Raw genomic sequence first — 15,534 nt, forward strand, 5'->3', positions numbered from 1 at the left:
TACATAACAATTAGTTGTGACAAAATGTCAAAAGTAACATTTATTTCAATATATTTATATATTATTTGAATTCGAGTTTGATTTTCTCAAAGTATTCCAACAGCGTTCAAATATTTAATAACTATGAGGTTACTAATGAGGAATAAAAGACGCGTTCAGTGTCTGTTGGTAGTTTTCATACCGACACTAATAAAAATAATGATTTTATAACTGAACTACCATTTTCTTTTCATTTTATTTCAATTTCCGACTGTATGGAAGTCAAATGATGTCGTTGTACAACTTTCTACTACAAATTAAAAAGAAATATCCATTTATTTTTCACAGATATTTTGACTGAATGAATCATAGAATAAAAATAAAAAATATAGAAAAATAACAAAACAAAAAAATATTAAAATATTTTCAAATTAAATATAATATTTTGGAGACAAATCACATTGATTTTAATAACAAAAAGAAATAAATACATTTTAAAAATCCAATAATTCCTGTTGAAGGCTTTGAACCCGGATTTAGACCTTTTTGTCTGTATAATAAAATAAGGTAAATTAATACAATATTATTTTACACTCACAAACTACAGAGACTTTATCTTTGGTGCCGGATAAAACATTTCTGTTGCTGAACAATGCAAATAAAGACACCAAAATAATTTTCTTCCACATTTGACTTTATTGTTTCTCTTGAACATGGTTCATGTTGCTCTGAATGTTTCCCTGAATGTGTGGAGTTTAAGACTTGCCGTTGTGTGTTGGTGTGTGAACCTCCTTCCCCCCAAAAAAACTTCCATCCAGACAAACAAACAAATTAAAAACGAAATCCTCAAACGCAGAGCGACTCCTCTCAGACTTGCTAAGCTGCTGCAGTTCAGCTCCGTCTGCTTCAAACCAACACAAATATGACACGTGGAGTTCATAAAGACAGAAAGACGAACAGCAGCGATGCGTTCTTTTAGGAAGTCTCGAACATCTTCTTCCTGTCGGCCTTGTCCTCGATGTTCTTACGCCAGTCGCCAGCGGCTTCTTGTGGCTGCAAAGGAGCATTTTTTAACATTATTATAAGTTATTTCAATCAAAAAAAATATACAGAGAAAAACAAGTAATTTAAATGCAAAAAACTAAACATATATATCGAATGTATAAGGACGTAAATGAAAAAATAAATATTATTTTTAGTTATTTGTATTCCTATGTACACATGTTTTTATTCTTTTAAGTATTTTGCTTCAGTATATTACTGAGCATGGTAGACTCACCTCCTCCTTGACCTCCTTCTTGACCTGCTTCAGGTTGGCCCTCAGGTCCATGTTGACCGTGTGCTTGGAGCCCAGCAGAGCCTTCAGCATGGTGTCGGCGGACATGCGTACTTTCCTCAGAGCGGGTTTCTTCACTCCTCTCAGGTCCACCACTTTGATGTTCAGGTCTTCAATCTGAGAGAAGAAGGAAAACAACGATAGAAAGGGTCGTTGTTAACACTCACACAACAAATCATCAGTCAGATACCTAAATCAAGACAAGAGACCATACCAGTACACATGTTATTATGGTAATATTAGAACTCCTGCCAAGCACAAACTACAGGTAGAATGAAATCTAATTATTGAGGATACCTGAGAAGATATCTGTATGAGTAGCCACAATGATATTAAAAGTCATCTGTGGAAAGATTTGATTTGAAGGTAAACACGTTTGTTTTTAGGACTCCATTGATGGCTTCAGTGTTTGATAAAGGTTCAGTATCAGTCGCTTCCTGTTGGAGGAAATGTGCAACGACTGGAGAACATTCAAAGATCTGGGACTGTGCAGCTCTGGAGGGATGTTTTGGAAATAAGATTGAAAAAATAATGAAAATTGCCATCCTAATATTTCGACTTGGAGAACCATCCCTACATGTAACGGGAAAAACACCAACGATATGAACTACCAATACTTTCACTCATTGCCAAACAAACTGTAAATGTGAATTGGAGGAAATTAAATAAATGACAGCAAAACTGCAAATACAGATGGAGCTTATTCTTCAAAGGACTCCTGTTACGTTGTTATCTTGTAGTATGGAGTCATAGGAGTGCCATAAAAATAATGAATCGGTAAAAGAATAGGACAAATAAAAACATATGAAAGAACAATCATACGTATTTTCATTTATTTTCACATTTTCTTGTTCATTTATTTCTATCTATATTTCTGTATATATTTTTTATTTAATTTAAATGACAGTATATGTGTCGGCCCGCCCAAAGCCGGTTGATGGAAAGATTGGCCCTTCACAGAATATTAATATCAACAGAGAAAAGCAAAAACAATAGGGAACAAAACAAGTAAAAGTAAAGGGCTGAAAAATTAAACATATTGTAATATACAACAATAAATAAATAAATAAAATATACAGAGAAAAACAAGTCATTTAAGTGGAAATAAATAAATAAATAGTATATTTTCAAAATATATATAATGAATGTATATGGACGTAAATAAAATAAATAAATACAATTTAATAAATAAAATGTTTATAATTGCGACTACTTTTAGTTATTTGTATTCCTATTTCCACACGTTTTATTCATTGAAGTATTTTGCTCTATGTATTCCTACTTTTTTATTTAGCTATTAGTTCTTTTATTTATTCCTCTTTAATAATGTATATTTCCTTTTATGGCACTCCTATGACTCCATAGCCGGGCAATCATACTTGAAAAAGGGAAAAAAAGGAAGAAAGAAAGAAAGAAAAGCCTGTTTAACAGCATTTATGTTTTATGTCACTGACTTTTAAATTTAAATAAAGTTTTTGTTTTAGTTATTAGTGATGTCAGAGAGCGGTCACCTCTTTGTCGGCCTTCTGAACTTTGGACAGGATGTCGTACCTCTCCTCGTCGATCCTCTCGATCCTCTCGTTCATCTTCTTGATGTATTCCTGTTGAAACAAGCAAACACACACAGTTCTCGTGTTACACACATGTACATTCACCTGTACACCTGTTTCATGTACAGTTGTATTTACATACAACTGTACATGAAACTACAGGTGAGCTGACATGTGTCCAATATGAATTAATATCTGAAGATAAAGTCACTACCCCTTTAAATACAAACTAAGTTTAAAGTTTATACTATTAGTTTCAGTGGTGCAATGTAACTAAGTACATTTACTCAAGTACTGTGGGTATGTACAATTTTGAGGTACTTGTATTTGAGGTACTTTACTTGAGTATTTCCCTTTTATGCTACTTCCTACTTCTCCTTCACTACATCTCAGAGGTACATATTGTACTTTTCACTGTACTACATCTCAGAGGTACATATTGTACTTTTCACTGTACTACATCTCAGAGGTACATGTTGTACTTTTCACTGTACTACATCTCAGATGTACATGTTGTACTTTTCACTGTACTACATCTCAGACGTACATGTTGTACTTTTCACTGTACTACATCTCAGAGGTACATATTGTACTTGTTACTGTACTACATCTCAGAGGTACATATTGTACTTTTCACTGTACTACATCTCAGAGGTACATATTGTACTTGTCACTGTACTACATCTCAGAGGTACATATTGTACTTTTCACTGTACTACATCTCAGAGGTACATGTACTTTTCACTGTACTACATCTCAGACGTACATATTGTACTTTTCACTGTACTACATCTCAGAGGTACATATTGTACTTTTCACTGTACTACATCTCAGAGGTACATGTTGTACTTTTCACTGTACTACATCTCAGACGTACATGTTGTAGTTTTCACTGTACTACATCTCAGACGTACATGTTGTACTTTTCACTGTACTACATCTCAGAGGTACATGTTGTACTTTTCACTGTACTACATCTCAGACGTACATGTTGTACTTTTCACTGTACTACATCTCAGACGTACATATTGTACTTTTCACTGTACTACATTTATCTGACAGCTTTAGTTATTTAACAATTCTTTACATGTAAAGATACATTTTAAACATATGATGAATTTCCATTAATTAGAGAAAATAAGAACAGTATATTAATGAGTATAAGTAGCTTGACATTGACTTTAGAATGCTGCTTACATAAATGCATCAATGATAATATTTTAATAATATGTATTTAATTTAAATAACAACCTGTGTTCCTTCTGCAGCAGAAGTACTTTTGCTTTCGGTTCTCTGAGTATATTTTAAGTAACATTTTGAATTCAGGACTTTTTTCCTTATTTTTCCGTTGTTGACTGTTCCTCCAAGATGGCGGCTCTGTAACAAGCCGTGGCTCTGAGGCTCTGGGGCTCTGAGGCTCTGGGGCTCTGGGGCTCTGGGGCTCTGAGGCTCTGGGGCTCTGGGGCTCTGGGGCTCTGAGGCTCTGGTGCTCTGAGGCTCTGAGGCTCTGAGGCTCTGGGGCTCTGGGGCTCTGGGGCTCTGGGGCTCTGTGGCTCTGAGGCTCTGGGGCTCTGGGGCTCTGGGGCTCTGGGGCTCTGGGGCTCTGAGGCTCTGGGGCTCTGGGGCTCTGGGGCTCTGTGGCTCTGAGGCTCTGGGGCTCTGTGGCTCTGGGGCTCTGAGGCTCTGGGGCTCTGTGGCTCTGGGGCTCTGGGGCTCTGTGGCTCTGGGGCTCTGGGGCTCTGTGGCTCTGAGGCTCTGTGGCTCTGGGGCTCTGTGGCTCTGGGGCTCTGGGGCTCTGTGGCTCTGGGGCTCTGAGGCTCTGGGGCTCTGTGGCTCTGGGGCTCTGGGGCTCTGTGGCTCTGGGGCTCTGGGGCTCTGTGGCTCTGGGGCTCCGTGGCTCTGGGGCTCTGTGGCTCTGTGGCTCTGGGGCTCTGTGGCTCTGTGGCTCTGGGGCTCTGTGGCTCTGGGGCTCTGTGGCTCTGTGGCTCTGTGGCTCTGGGGCTCTGTGGCTCTGGGGCTCTGAGGCTCTGGGGCTCTGTGGCTCTGGGGCTCTGGGGCTCTGTGGCTCTGTGGCTCTGGGGCTCTGTGGCTCTGTGGCTCTGGGGCTCTGTGGCTCTGGGGCTCTGTGGCTCTGGGGCTCTGTGGCTCTGGGGCTCTGTGGCTCTGGGGCTCTGGGGCTCTGTGGCTCTGGGGCTCTGGGGCTCTGTGGCTCTGGGGCTCCGGGGCTCTGTGGCTCTGGGGCTCTGTGGCTCTGAGGCTCTGAGGCTCTGTGGCTCTGGGGATGCTGGTCTCACCATCAGGGCGTTGTGGTCTCCGCTCATGACGGGGGCGGGGCAGTTATCTTTCATGTAGGTCTCTTTTGCCGCCGCGTCGTCCAATTTCTCCTGGTCCAGCCATTTCTGAGCGATCGACAGGATCACACTCTGCAGGACAAACGGCATCATTTCATTATTATTATTATTATTATTATTTCACACGCTGAGAACTCAAACCGCCACAAAATAATTAAACTTAAATTAAAAACAGGATCTGAAACACTTTTTAAAGGATGAACACCAAATGCTGATTAATCTGCTGCTGAAAAGAGATTCACGTGTTCACTAAATTAACTCATTATCTATAAATAATATTATCAGCTTAATATCTGTATAATGACCAATTCATTGACAATTAATGGGAAGTTAATGTCATAGAATGCAAACAAGCTTTAAACTATTAAATTTAACACAAATTAACAAAAATGTTAACGATTTCAGTGATTTAAATATATAAATATTCATAAAGATGTATTTTTAAACACTTTTTAACAATAATTCAGATCATATAATGAGCTTATATTATTATGAACACCTCATTTTTTAACCAGGACTGTAATAAAATGCCCCGATATTTACCTTCAGGTGATGCCTGCGGCTGGAATTCATCTTTTTGCTGTTTGAGAGTGAGATCATCATCATCATCATCATCATCATTCATGCTTTTCTTAGAACAAGTGACATGTTATGTTTAAATATGCAAATGAGGCATTATGTAATGGTGATTTTTGGTGAATTTAGTAGAAATCTACAGACGTAAATAAACAAAGTAAAATAAAAGTTGTCTTCATTACTCTTAAAGAAGACGAGTTATGGAAGATAAACAGACCAACATCACTACATTTGTGTCTGAAGTGTCACTTTAATGGATTGTGAGCCAGAATCTTGAAGAAGGCAGATTTCTGTCGTGATTTCTGGATAAAATTGTAAAAACAAAACAAAACTTTCTACAACAATGTCTTTTGTCTTTTTACAGTTATTTCCAGAAAACAGTCTGTGCTTGTAAAAGAGGATGTTTTTCTACTAAACCTGATCTAAACCTGGTGGATCTGATCAGAGAAGGTGATGTTCACACTTACTCAGACATCTTGGCGTTTCTTTCTACGGTTCACGACCTGCATGAAGACACACATGAGAAGACAGTGAGCGGAGGACACATTTGGGTCTTTTTGACCTCTGCTGACCGCCGTAGCGTCTCAGATCAGGATGTCAGTGTGAGGTTCTCTGAGATCAGCAGGTTCTGCTGCTCCGATGGATGTCGGGAATATTTGAGCCGTAACGGGATCCCAAACCACAGCTGAAGAGCAGCGACGTCAACTGAACTAAACTGGGACGGTCGGGATCCGGTGTCCGGTCTGGACGGTTTACGACCGGATTGGGTGAAGAGTTAATTTAAAGAAATTCTCCAGTGGAATATCGTTAACTTAAGTTCATCTTCGGCACCTTTAACTTACTTTGAATGTTAAAATACTGGCTCCAAATCAGGTGGAATGGAAGTTCACATTAAAAATTCAGCTTTTCAAAGAGTGACTTATCGGTGATTTTACCACCTTTAAAAGTTGTACCATTTACATTTTCTTTTAACTCAAGTTTCTTTTAACTCAATTTTTACACAAAGAATAAAAGAGGTGAGCTCCAAGAAATGATACGACCAGCCGCTAAATCCTGCAGAGGAATAAATTAATTTATTAACCATGATTAATAATCTGTATTAACGAGCAATTAATTGAAAATGAATGACCAGTTGTTGTCATAAAACACCACCAATAAGCTTTAAACATACATGTTCACGTCCCATGTAAAAAATAAATAAAAGGCACAAACTTTGAAAATATCCGTGATTCAAACAAATAAATTTGCTCTTATTCAAAAATATGTTTTGTCAAATTCTTTCTCACGATATTTGTCTCACTCCAAACCGTTTTTTAAAGAATAAGATCTTAACAATAATTCAGACGACATCCTGACAGGATGGTATTTTAGCTGAGTGCCACAGTGTAAAGACTCTGTGGGATCGCAGTGACTTTCTACCAGCGAGCTGCAAACAGCTTCAGGACCATAAAACACTACTCAGTGCAGCTGAACGGCTCCCATAAATTTAGGTCTTGTCAGGAAAAGGTCACACGTCGGCAGAAACATGTAGAAAGTGAGTTCAGGATATCAGGAAGGGTCAGAGGTGGAGGAACCAACAGCCACCATCTCAACCTCTTAAACGAGGGATTTTAGAAACAGTCTGGTTGATGTGTGGCTGCTCGGATTAAATAAAAAAAGATGCTGCTCCCAGAGAAGCTCAAAAACAAGAGACAAAATAAAAATAAAAAATTCTCACCTATCGACAGGAGGAAGAAGAAGAGATCCACGACACACTTGTGGATGAAAAGGAGACACTGCCAAAGCCACACAGGGAAAAAGGAAATAGGGTTTATATGGCGGGTTGCGATGCCTCAGCAAAACGCTCAGATCCTCTTTATGGAAATGGTCCCGAGCAGACCAATGAGCCGACGAGCTCCTGAAATACACCAGACCCAGCCCCGCTCCTCAAACACCCCCCCTCCATCCCCATGAGTCGACTTCAAGCTTCAAGATGCAGATGCACACAAGGGAGTGTGTGTGTGTGTGGGGGGGGGGGGGGGGGGGGGGGGGGGGGGGGGGGTGCTATGTAGGGTTCTATCTAGGGTTCTTGGAACCAGGACCAGAAAAACAACTTTCTGATTTCAACCTGAAAATATCCCTTAAAGGGCCAGCGTGTAGCGTTTAAGGGGATCTTTTAGAAGACATGTAATAAAAATAATCAGTGTTTTTGTTGCACCGCCCACAGTACCCCAGAACAGACAAACATAACACTGGATCTAGAGAGAGAATTTTCACGTTTTTTTATGTCACCTTAAGGCCACCGTAGCCACAATCTGCGTATTTTGTTGGTGGCAATCTGCAAACTCACCACTAGATGTCACTAAATCCTTCACACTGGACCTTTAAGTAGCTGTAGTGCTGTTCTCTGAAGTTTATACATTGAGATAAATATTTAAAAAAGAATGATATTTTCTGACTTTTATTTATATTATTGGCATTTAATCACTTAATAAACAAAGTAATAATAATTCTTCTGAAAAAGACTTCATTGACTATTTGATTCGTTGATCAATTGTTTTATTTGTACCTCTGCAGGTGAAGAGACTCATGCAGGAGAGCGTCTTTTCTCTGCTACAGACAAAAAAGAACTAAACTCAAGGTCCACTTACTCCATTTATTTCTGAAGCTCATCTAACGACTTCTCTCGTGTCACAGACTGACGACTCTCCTGAGTCATATTTTGAACAGAAAGTACATTTTATCCAAGTAAAGACTTAAGCTAAAAGTCTAAATATTGCAACGTGTAAAGAATTCAGAATCGAAGTGTCTGTTAGGTGTAAAAAACAAAATAAATAACGATTCCTCAGCGGATAAATGTAACAGACAAATGAATCATTATTTCCAAACATTTATTTCGAGTGACTCTATGGAAACCTGTACATTTTGAAGTGATTTTTTCTGGCAGGCGTTTTTAACTGCGTACATGTTGACGTTACTTTATTTCAGCTCAGTCTCTCGGTATCACAAAAACAACAACAACAACAAAAAGTGTCTTAGCTGACGGAGACGTCGACGCCTCAAGAGGGTTTTTAGGAAGTCTCGAACATCTTCTTCCTGTCGGCCTTATCCTCGATGTTCTTACGCCAGTCGCCCGCCTCTGTCGACTGCAGACACAAAAAACATCAACGTTATCAGGAGATCGGCCTTTTTATGTTTTAACCCATTTCTATTACATGTCGTCCTCTGTCCTGTGATTTTAACTCTTTCCAGGCAGCCGTTGGTTTCCATTCATTCACTAAAGTATAAAAAAGCAGCGAGGACTTTAAACCTGCTTCAGATACAGAAATCTACATTTTTGTCCTGTAATGTACTTTACTTATGTCCATTTTCTGTTACGTTAAACTTCTACTCAGAGGCAAACAGTGTACTTGATATGCAAAGAAAAGTCCAATATTTCACAAGAAAGCTAAAAATTAAGAAAAGTTTGAAAACTAAAAACAGATTTGTGGACCAGACCATAGTTTCTTCTTCTTCTGTCCAATTAAACTATCTGACTGTATACAAAAGTAGCTCCACCTGGAGCAGCTACAACAGTAACATGCTGCTGTATAACTGACTTTGTTTTACAGGCACACTAATATTCAACTTTTTTTCTGAATAAGACAATAGTCTGAATTTGATACGGGTCAGATATGCAACAATTTATATCAAATCTCACGAAAAGTAAATTTTTCGTGCATTTTCCTCCGAAAGTCCAGCAACACGTGTCAATTTCCAATTATCACACAAATAAAGTATTTTCAAAATAAACTCCTGTCTTCACAGATAACTACTAAGTTTAGTAAAAGATGTTGACGTGAAATACATGTTTTTGTTTGACCTGTACACTTTACTTACATACGATTAGATTTTGTGGGATATGTACGAATTACAGCAAATTCTTTTTCGTAGGTATGGCAACGAATGTTGGATGAGACCAGCCTAGAAACAAAACAGCATATTCTGTTTGGATTTTAAAAATGAAGTTATATTCAAAATGTTCAGATTAAGACGTGGGATATGCCGATATTATTCAGGCTTAAAGTGCATTTTTTGAACATGTATATAGCATATTCAGAATATGCATCACAATGGAGGTTTTATCACCGTTTTCAACACACAGCCTCTTTCCTGTTTACAGTTGGCTGTGTGCGTTGAACACAAACCAACTAGCCAATAGTTTGCAGAGATGCCCAAAAGAAAAGCCCACATTTCTGATCAGGAGAAACACACCTACTTTTATATTAACAGGTCTTTGGATATGCACACATATCGCAACACCAAACGTTACGTTACTCAGAGTACGTACACCTTCATGGCAACGGGATTATTATTGGAATATGATTTTTTATTAGCCACATAAACATTTTGTCTTTTTTCGGAATAACGGCCCAAAACAGATCATTTGGTTCATGTAAACGTAGTCACTGATGTATCAGTATTTATAACCTAATAACGTCACAGGAGACATTTATTGCACAATGAGTACTTTTACTTTGATACTTTAGGTATGTTTTATATTTTTGTGGTATTTCTACGTGTACTAAAGTCTGAGTACTTCTTCCATCGCTGAGCAAACCTGGAACAAACTGAAACTCTTTCTAAAGAATAAAGATCTCAATCAAGCTGCATGATTCTGACTTCAACCATGAAACCTTAATATCAGCAGACCCACGATGCTTTTATGTTGAAGAAGAGTGAATCTTCTCTTCATTCCTCTGTGATTCCTCACCTCTTCTTTGACCTCCTTCTTGACCTGCTTCAGGTTGGACCTCAGGTCCATGGTCACCTTGTGTTTCCCTCCCAGCAGAGCCTGCAGCATGGCGTCGGCCGACATGCGGACCTTCTTCAGGGCCGGTTTCTTCACTCCGGCCAACTCCACCACCTTCATCTTCAGATCGTCGATCTGGAGGCAGAAAAACCATCACGATGTGTTGGTCCACATGTTGTGGAAGCGACCGGTCGGAGGGACTAATAAGTGACTTCTGATGTTAAATATACGTCCGCTGTAAAGAACAGAAGGATCTAATGTCTATAAACTCTGGAGCAGCTGTTTATGTTGACTGAACACTACAGGAGTTGTTTTCATGGAGTACAGAGACGTCACCAGGACGCCACTTTGTATTTTGTCCGACGCCACTTTGGTTTTTGTCCGACGCCACTTTGGTTTTTGTCCGACGCCACTTTGGTTTTTGTGCGACGCCACTTTGTATTTTGTGCGACGCCACTTTGTATTTTGTGCGACGCCACTTTGTATTTTGTGCGACGCCACTTTGTATTTTGTGCGACGCCACTTTGTATTTTGTCCGACGCCACTTTGTATTTTGTCCGACGCCACTTTGGTTTTTGTCCGACGCCACTTTGGTTTTTGTCCGACGCCACTTTGGTTTTTGTCCGACGCCACTTTGGTTTTTGTGCGACGCCACTTTGTATTTTGTGCGACGCCACTTTGTATTTTGTGCGACGCCACTTTGTATTTTGTGCGACGCCACTTTGTATTTTGTGCGACGCCACTTTGTATTTTGTGCGACGCCACTTTGTATTTTGTCCGACGCCACTTTGTATTTTGTCCGACGCCACTTTGGTTTTTGTCCGACGCCACTTTGGTTTTTGCCCGACGCCACTTTGGTTTTTGTCCGACGCCACTTTGTGTTTTGTGCGACGCCACTTTGTGTTTTGTGCGACGCCACTTTGGTTTTTGTCCGACGCCACTTTGGTTTTTGTGACGCCACTTTGTGTTTTGTGCGACGCCACTTTGGTTTTTGTCCGACGCCACTTTGGTTTTTGTCCGACGCCACTTTGGTTTTTGTGACGCCACTTTGGTTTTTGTCCGACGCCACTTTGGTTTTTGTGACGCCACTTTGGTTTTTGTGACGCCACTTTGGTTTTTGTGACGCCACTTTGGTTTTTGTGAAGCCACTTTGGTTTTTGTGACGCCACTTTGGTTTTTGTGAAGCCACTTTGGTTTTTGTGACGCCACTTTGGTTTTTGTGACGCCACTTTGGTTTTTGTGAAGCCACTTTGGTTTTTGTGAAGCCACTTTGGTTTTTGTGACGCCACTTTGGTTTTTGTGAAGCCACTTTGGTTTTTGTGACGCCACTTTGGTTTTTGTGACGCCACTTTGGTTTTTGTCCGACGCCACTTTGGTTTTTGTGACGCCACTTTGGTTTTTGTGACGCCACTTTGGTTTTTGTGACGCCACTTTGGTTTTTGTGACGCCACTTTGGTTTTTGTGACGCCACTTTGGTTTTTGTGACGCCACTTTGGTTTTTGTCTGACGCCACTTTGGTTTTTGTCCGACGCCACTTTGGTTTTTGTCCGACGCCACTTGCAGTAACCAAAAACGACAAAAAAGGCTGCTCCTCAAGTTTATATAGATATTTAGATCTAAGAAACTTCACCCCGTTGGCTAGAAAATTCTATCTCAAGACTGGACCGTGGACAACACGTCTCACCTGAGACCATCAGCTCATTGTGTGTCTCACCTCTGTATCGCTCTTGCCGACTTTGGACTCGGTGTCGTACCTCTCCTCGTCAATCTTGTCAATGGCCTGCTGGAGCTTCTTACAGAGTTCCTGTCGAGACACAAAACAAACACGTGTGTCAAACAAAGTCACAACTTTACTTCAGTGTTTCTACTACATTTTTCTGATGGTTTTAAATTAGTTATATTACTATATTTATATTATATAATATTGTTGTTATCACTTTTAATGTTGTAGTTTGTCAATGTGGAGCCGTTTTAAATTTCCTTTTGAAATATCATGTAGTGGAAGTATAAAGTGGCAGAAAACTTGAGTAAATGTACTTAGTTACAGCTTACTACCATTTTGTATGATTTAACTTTTGATAATTTAAGTAAAATGTGCTGCTAAAACTGTTTTACTTTTGTGCAGTGTAGTATTAACACTTTTACTGTAACAGTATTTGTACAGTGTGGTATTAGTACTTCTACTGTACCAGAGTATTTGGACAGTGTGCTATTAGAACTTTGTGGCAGAGTATTCCTCCACTGTGATATTAGTACTTATACTCTGAGTATTCACGGTCTCACCATGAGGATGGCCTGGTCTCCGCTCATGTCGGGGGCGGGGCAGGTGTCAGACATGTACGTCTCCTTTGCCATCACGAGGTCCTTCTTCTCCTGCTCGATCCAGGTGGCGGCAATCTGCAGTATCACACTCTGAGGGAGGTGAGAAGAAGAACATGTACATTAAAAGTTCTCCATGAAGCTCCACTGAAACTTCAACAAGACGTCAGCAAGAAGGAAGAGAAGGACTCATTCTCACCTTCAGGTGATGCCGGCGGCTGGACGTCATTTTCTTTCCGCTGTGACACAAGAGATAAAAAACGTTCTGTCAGTTAGTCTGAAAGATTGGAAATATGTTCAGATTGACAGCCCTCTCCTGTCTGTAGGGTAAATATGAAGCTACAGACAGCAGCTGGTTAGCGTTAGCTTATCATAACGAGTGGAAACGGGGAAACAGCTAGCCTGACTCTGACTCTATACCAACTATTCCTAAAGTCGCGGTCTTGACCCTGAGATTGTATTTGGGTCGCTGAATAAATTATTTCTTCCTTTGTCTTTAACTGAACATTTGTATCTGCAGTTCACTTTTGGGCCACATGAGGGAGCCTGAATGTTCATATTGTTCTGATGGTTGGATTCTAGTTATAACATTAAATCTAATATGAAAGGCCAGCGTGCATTCTGTTTGTTTAACTAATGAGAGGAAATTAAAGAATGATTAGAAAACAAAGAAAGATAGCAGCTTAACTCCACCTAAATGCATTTATTTGCTCTCATATAGACAGTATTTAACGTGTATATGTTTTCAATGACTCATGCATACAACTAAGTTCTGATCTCTCTTCTAGATGATGGTTCACCAGTTAAAAATAAATGAAGGTGATGAAGAACATTTAAAAAGTGGGTCCCCACAAAAAGAAGGCAAACCGTGATCTAATTGATCTCCCTAGTTAACACGTTATACGTAATTAAAAACAACAATAACGTCATTATTTACATGAAGCCATGTTTACCTGTAAACAGCAAATTGTCATGTTACGTTTGTTGTTGTTTGGATTAAATAAATGAGACACATAATCCGTTCAATAGAGAGCTTTAGAGAGCAGGAGCAAGGCTAGCTGTTTCCCCCCGCTTCCAGTCTTTATGCTAAGCTAAGCTAACTGGCAGTAATATACATATCTATCGTAGAGTGGTGTCGACCTTCTCATGAACTCTCCGCCAGAAATTAAAGTAAAATAAATAAACTGTTCCTGTAAAATGAGCAAAATGAATAAATAAACATGTTGTAAGACACTCATATCGAGAGAAATATTCTTCTCACTTGTTTCAACAAAGAAACTTTTTTTTTTTTTAAAGATGGTGAAATCGTTTATTTATTCGTATTTATTTTCTCCCTCTCACTTTAGTTTTTCTCCTTTAAATTAAATTCACTTTTTATTCAAACTATTAGACTTTTATGTTTTGTAGATCGATAGCATCTGTTGTTGTCATTGTTAGTGTGTAATATTCTACTTGCACACATTGGTAAATAAAAGGAGGAAGAAAAGATGCTAAAATTGAGAATTCATGCAGTTCACTTATTTGACTATTTCTAACAATAAATAATCATCATAAAATCCTTTTTAGTTTAAGTTATGACACTGATCTTACTGAAGGAGAGAAGACAATCTGTAACCATCTGACAGGTTGAAACACATTTTAAAATGTATTAATAAATATACTTCTATAATATAAAGGAGACTCGTGTTTCACTCAAACAGCTGCTGTCATCTGAAGCCACTTCAGACATTCTGTCCGTCCGACATGGAGACAACTGACATGATGATGAAGCTGATGAAGATTTACATTCTGTGAATCATTTTTCTGTTGTGGCTGAATGTCTCCTCCTTTATGAGACAATGAAACAGACAAAGATCTAACGACCAGACATTGATGCGATGTGTATTTTATACTAGTTTGGTTCAGAGGGTAAATGTGTTTAATTGTGCACGTACATGAAAAATATTATTTTAATGAATTATAAAAACAGTGAATGAATATTTCTTTAGTTGTTTGTAGAAAGCTTCTCAGATAACAAACGTCTGATAAACAAAACCAACTGAATTTGAATTAAAGTCATAGTTTCAGAGCTTTGTCTCTACTTTCCCAACATTTAAATAATTAATAACTAATACATCATATATTCACACCTGCACAGTGATTGAAGAGGGACAGAGTGTGATATTAATCTCTGTGTCAGCGCTGAGAGACGCCATGTTGTGAAACTCTATCTGGTGTTTAATGGAAGTTAAAGAGCCATAAACGAAGGCCGAGCCAGAGGAGGAGACCAGGAGGAGGAGGACAAGAAGAAGGAGGAAGAGGAGAAGAAAAAGTTGAGGAAGAAGAAGGAGGAGAAAAAGTTGAGGAAGGAGAAGTTGAGGAAGAAGAAGGAGGAGAAGGAGAAGTTGAGGAAGAAGAAGGAGGAGGAGAAGTTGAGGAAGAAGAAGGAGGAGAAGGAGAAGTTGAGGAAGAAGAAGGAGGAGGAGGAGAAGTTGAGGAAGAAGATGGAGGAGAAGGAGAAGTTGAGGAAGAAGAAGGAGGAGGAGGAGAAGTTGAGGAAGAAGATGGAGGAGGAGGAGAAGTTGAGGAAGAAGAAGACAAAGGGGGAGAGGAGGAATATGAAGAGGAGGAGGAGGAGGAGAAGCAGTGGTAGGAGTGTACTCACTCAGACAT

The 15,534-nt window shown here is 39.4% G+C and overlaps 2 protein-coding genes across 2 annotated transcripts; both read right to left on the reverse strand.

Annotated features, from left to right (window-relative positions):
• Window positions 1-213: 213 nt before the first annotated feature.
• LOC142948145 (troponin I, fast skeletal muscle-like) lies at window positions 214-7,728 on the reverse strand. The gene is made up of 7 exons (XM_076090027.1): window positions 7,510-7,728; window positions 6,260-6,295; window positions 5,760-5,796; window positions 5,160-5,288; window positions 2,827-2,916; window positions 1,259-1,432; window positions 214-1,032 (listed from the first exon to the last, which is right to left on the reverse strand). Exons 2-7 carry the CDS (start codon window positions 6,265-6,267, stop codon window positions 955-957), a joined length of 516 nt encoding a protein of 171 aa, XP_075946142.1. The 5' UTR covers window positions 6,268-6,295; window positions 7,510-7,728; the 3' UTR covers window positions 214-954.
• A 1,114-nt stretch (window positions 7,729-8,842) lies between these two features.
• Window positions 8,843-15,534, reverse strand: LOC142948146 (troponin I, fast skeletal muscle-like). Its single transcript, XM_076090028.1, has 6 exons — window positions 15,527-15,534; window positions 13,082-13,121; window positions 12,847-12,975; window positions 12,278-12,367; window positions 10,525-10,698; window positions 8,843-8,917 (listed from the first exon to the last, which is right to left on the reverse strand). The coding sequence occupies exons 1-6, from the start codon at window positions 15,532-15,534 to the stop codon at window positions 8,843-8,845; spliced, it is 516 nt and encodes a 171-aa protein (XP_075946143.1).

This window comes from Anarhichas minor, unplaced genomic scaffold (assembly GCF_050575085.1).
Source record: "Anarhichas minor isolate MPS153535 unplaced genomic scaffold, ASM5057508v1 ptg000011l, whole genome shotgun sequence".
Taxonomy (NCBI): domain Eukaryota; kingdom Metazoa; phylum Chordata; class Actinopteri; order Perciformes; family Anarhichadidae; genus Anarhichas; species Anarhichas minor.

Excerpts from the sequence above, each read along its gene's own strand:
- LOC142948145 (XM_076090027.1), bottom strand. Across the intron at positions 5,289-5,759 it reads GCCGCAGGCATCACCTGAAG|AGTGTGATCCTGTCGATCGC; the intron begins GTAAATATCGGG and ends TTTGTCCTGCAG. Across the intron at positions 2,917-5,159 it reads GAGACCACAACGCCCTGATG|GAATACATCAAGAAGATGAA; the intron begins GTGAGACCAGCA and ends TTGTTTCAACAG.
- LOC142948146 (XM_076090028.1), bottom strand. Across the intron at positions 12,976-13,081 it reads GCCGCCGGCATCACCTGAAG|AGTGTGATACTGCAGATTGC; the intron begins GTGAGAATGAGT and ends CACCTCCCTCAG. Across the intron at positions 8,918-10,524 it reads AGAAGGAGGTCAAAGAAGAG|TCGACAGAGGCGGGCGACTG; the intron begins GTGAGGAATCAC and ends TTGTGTCTGCAG.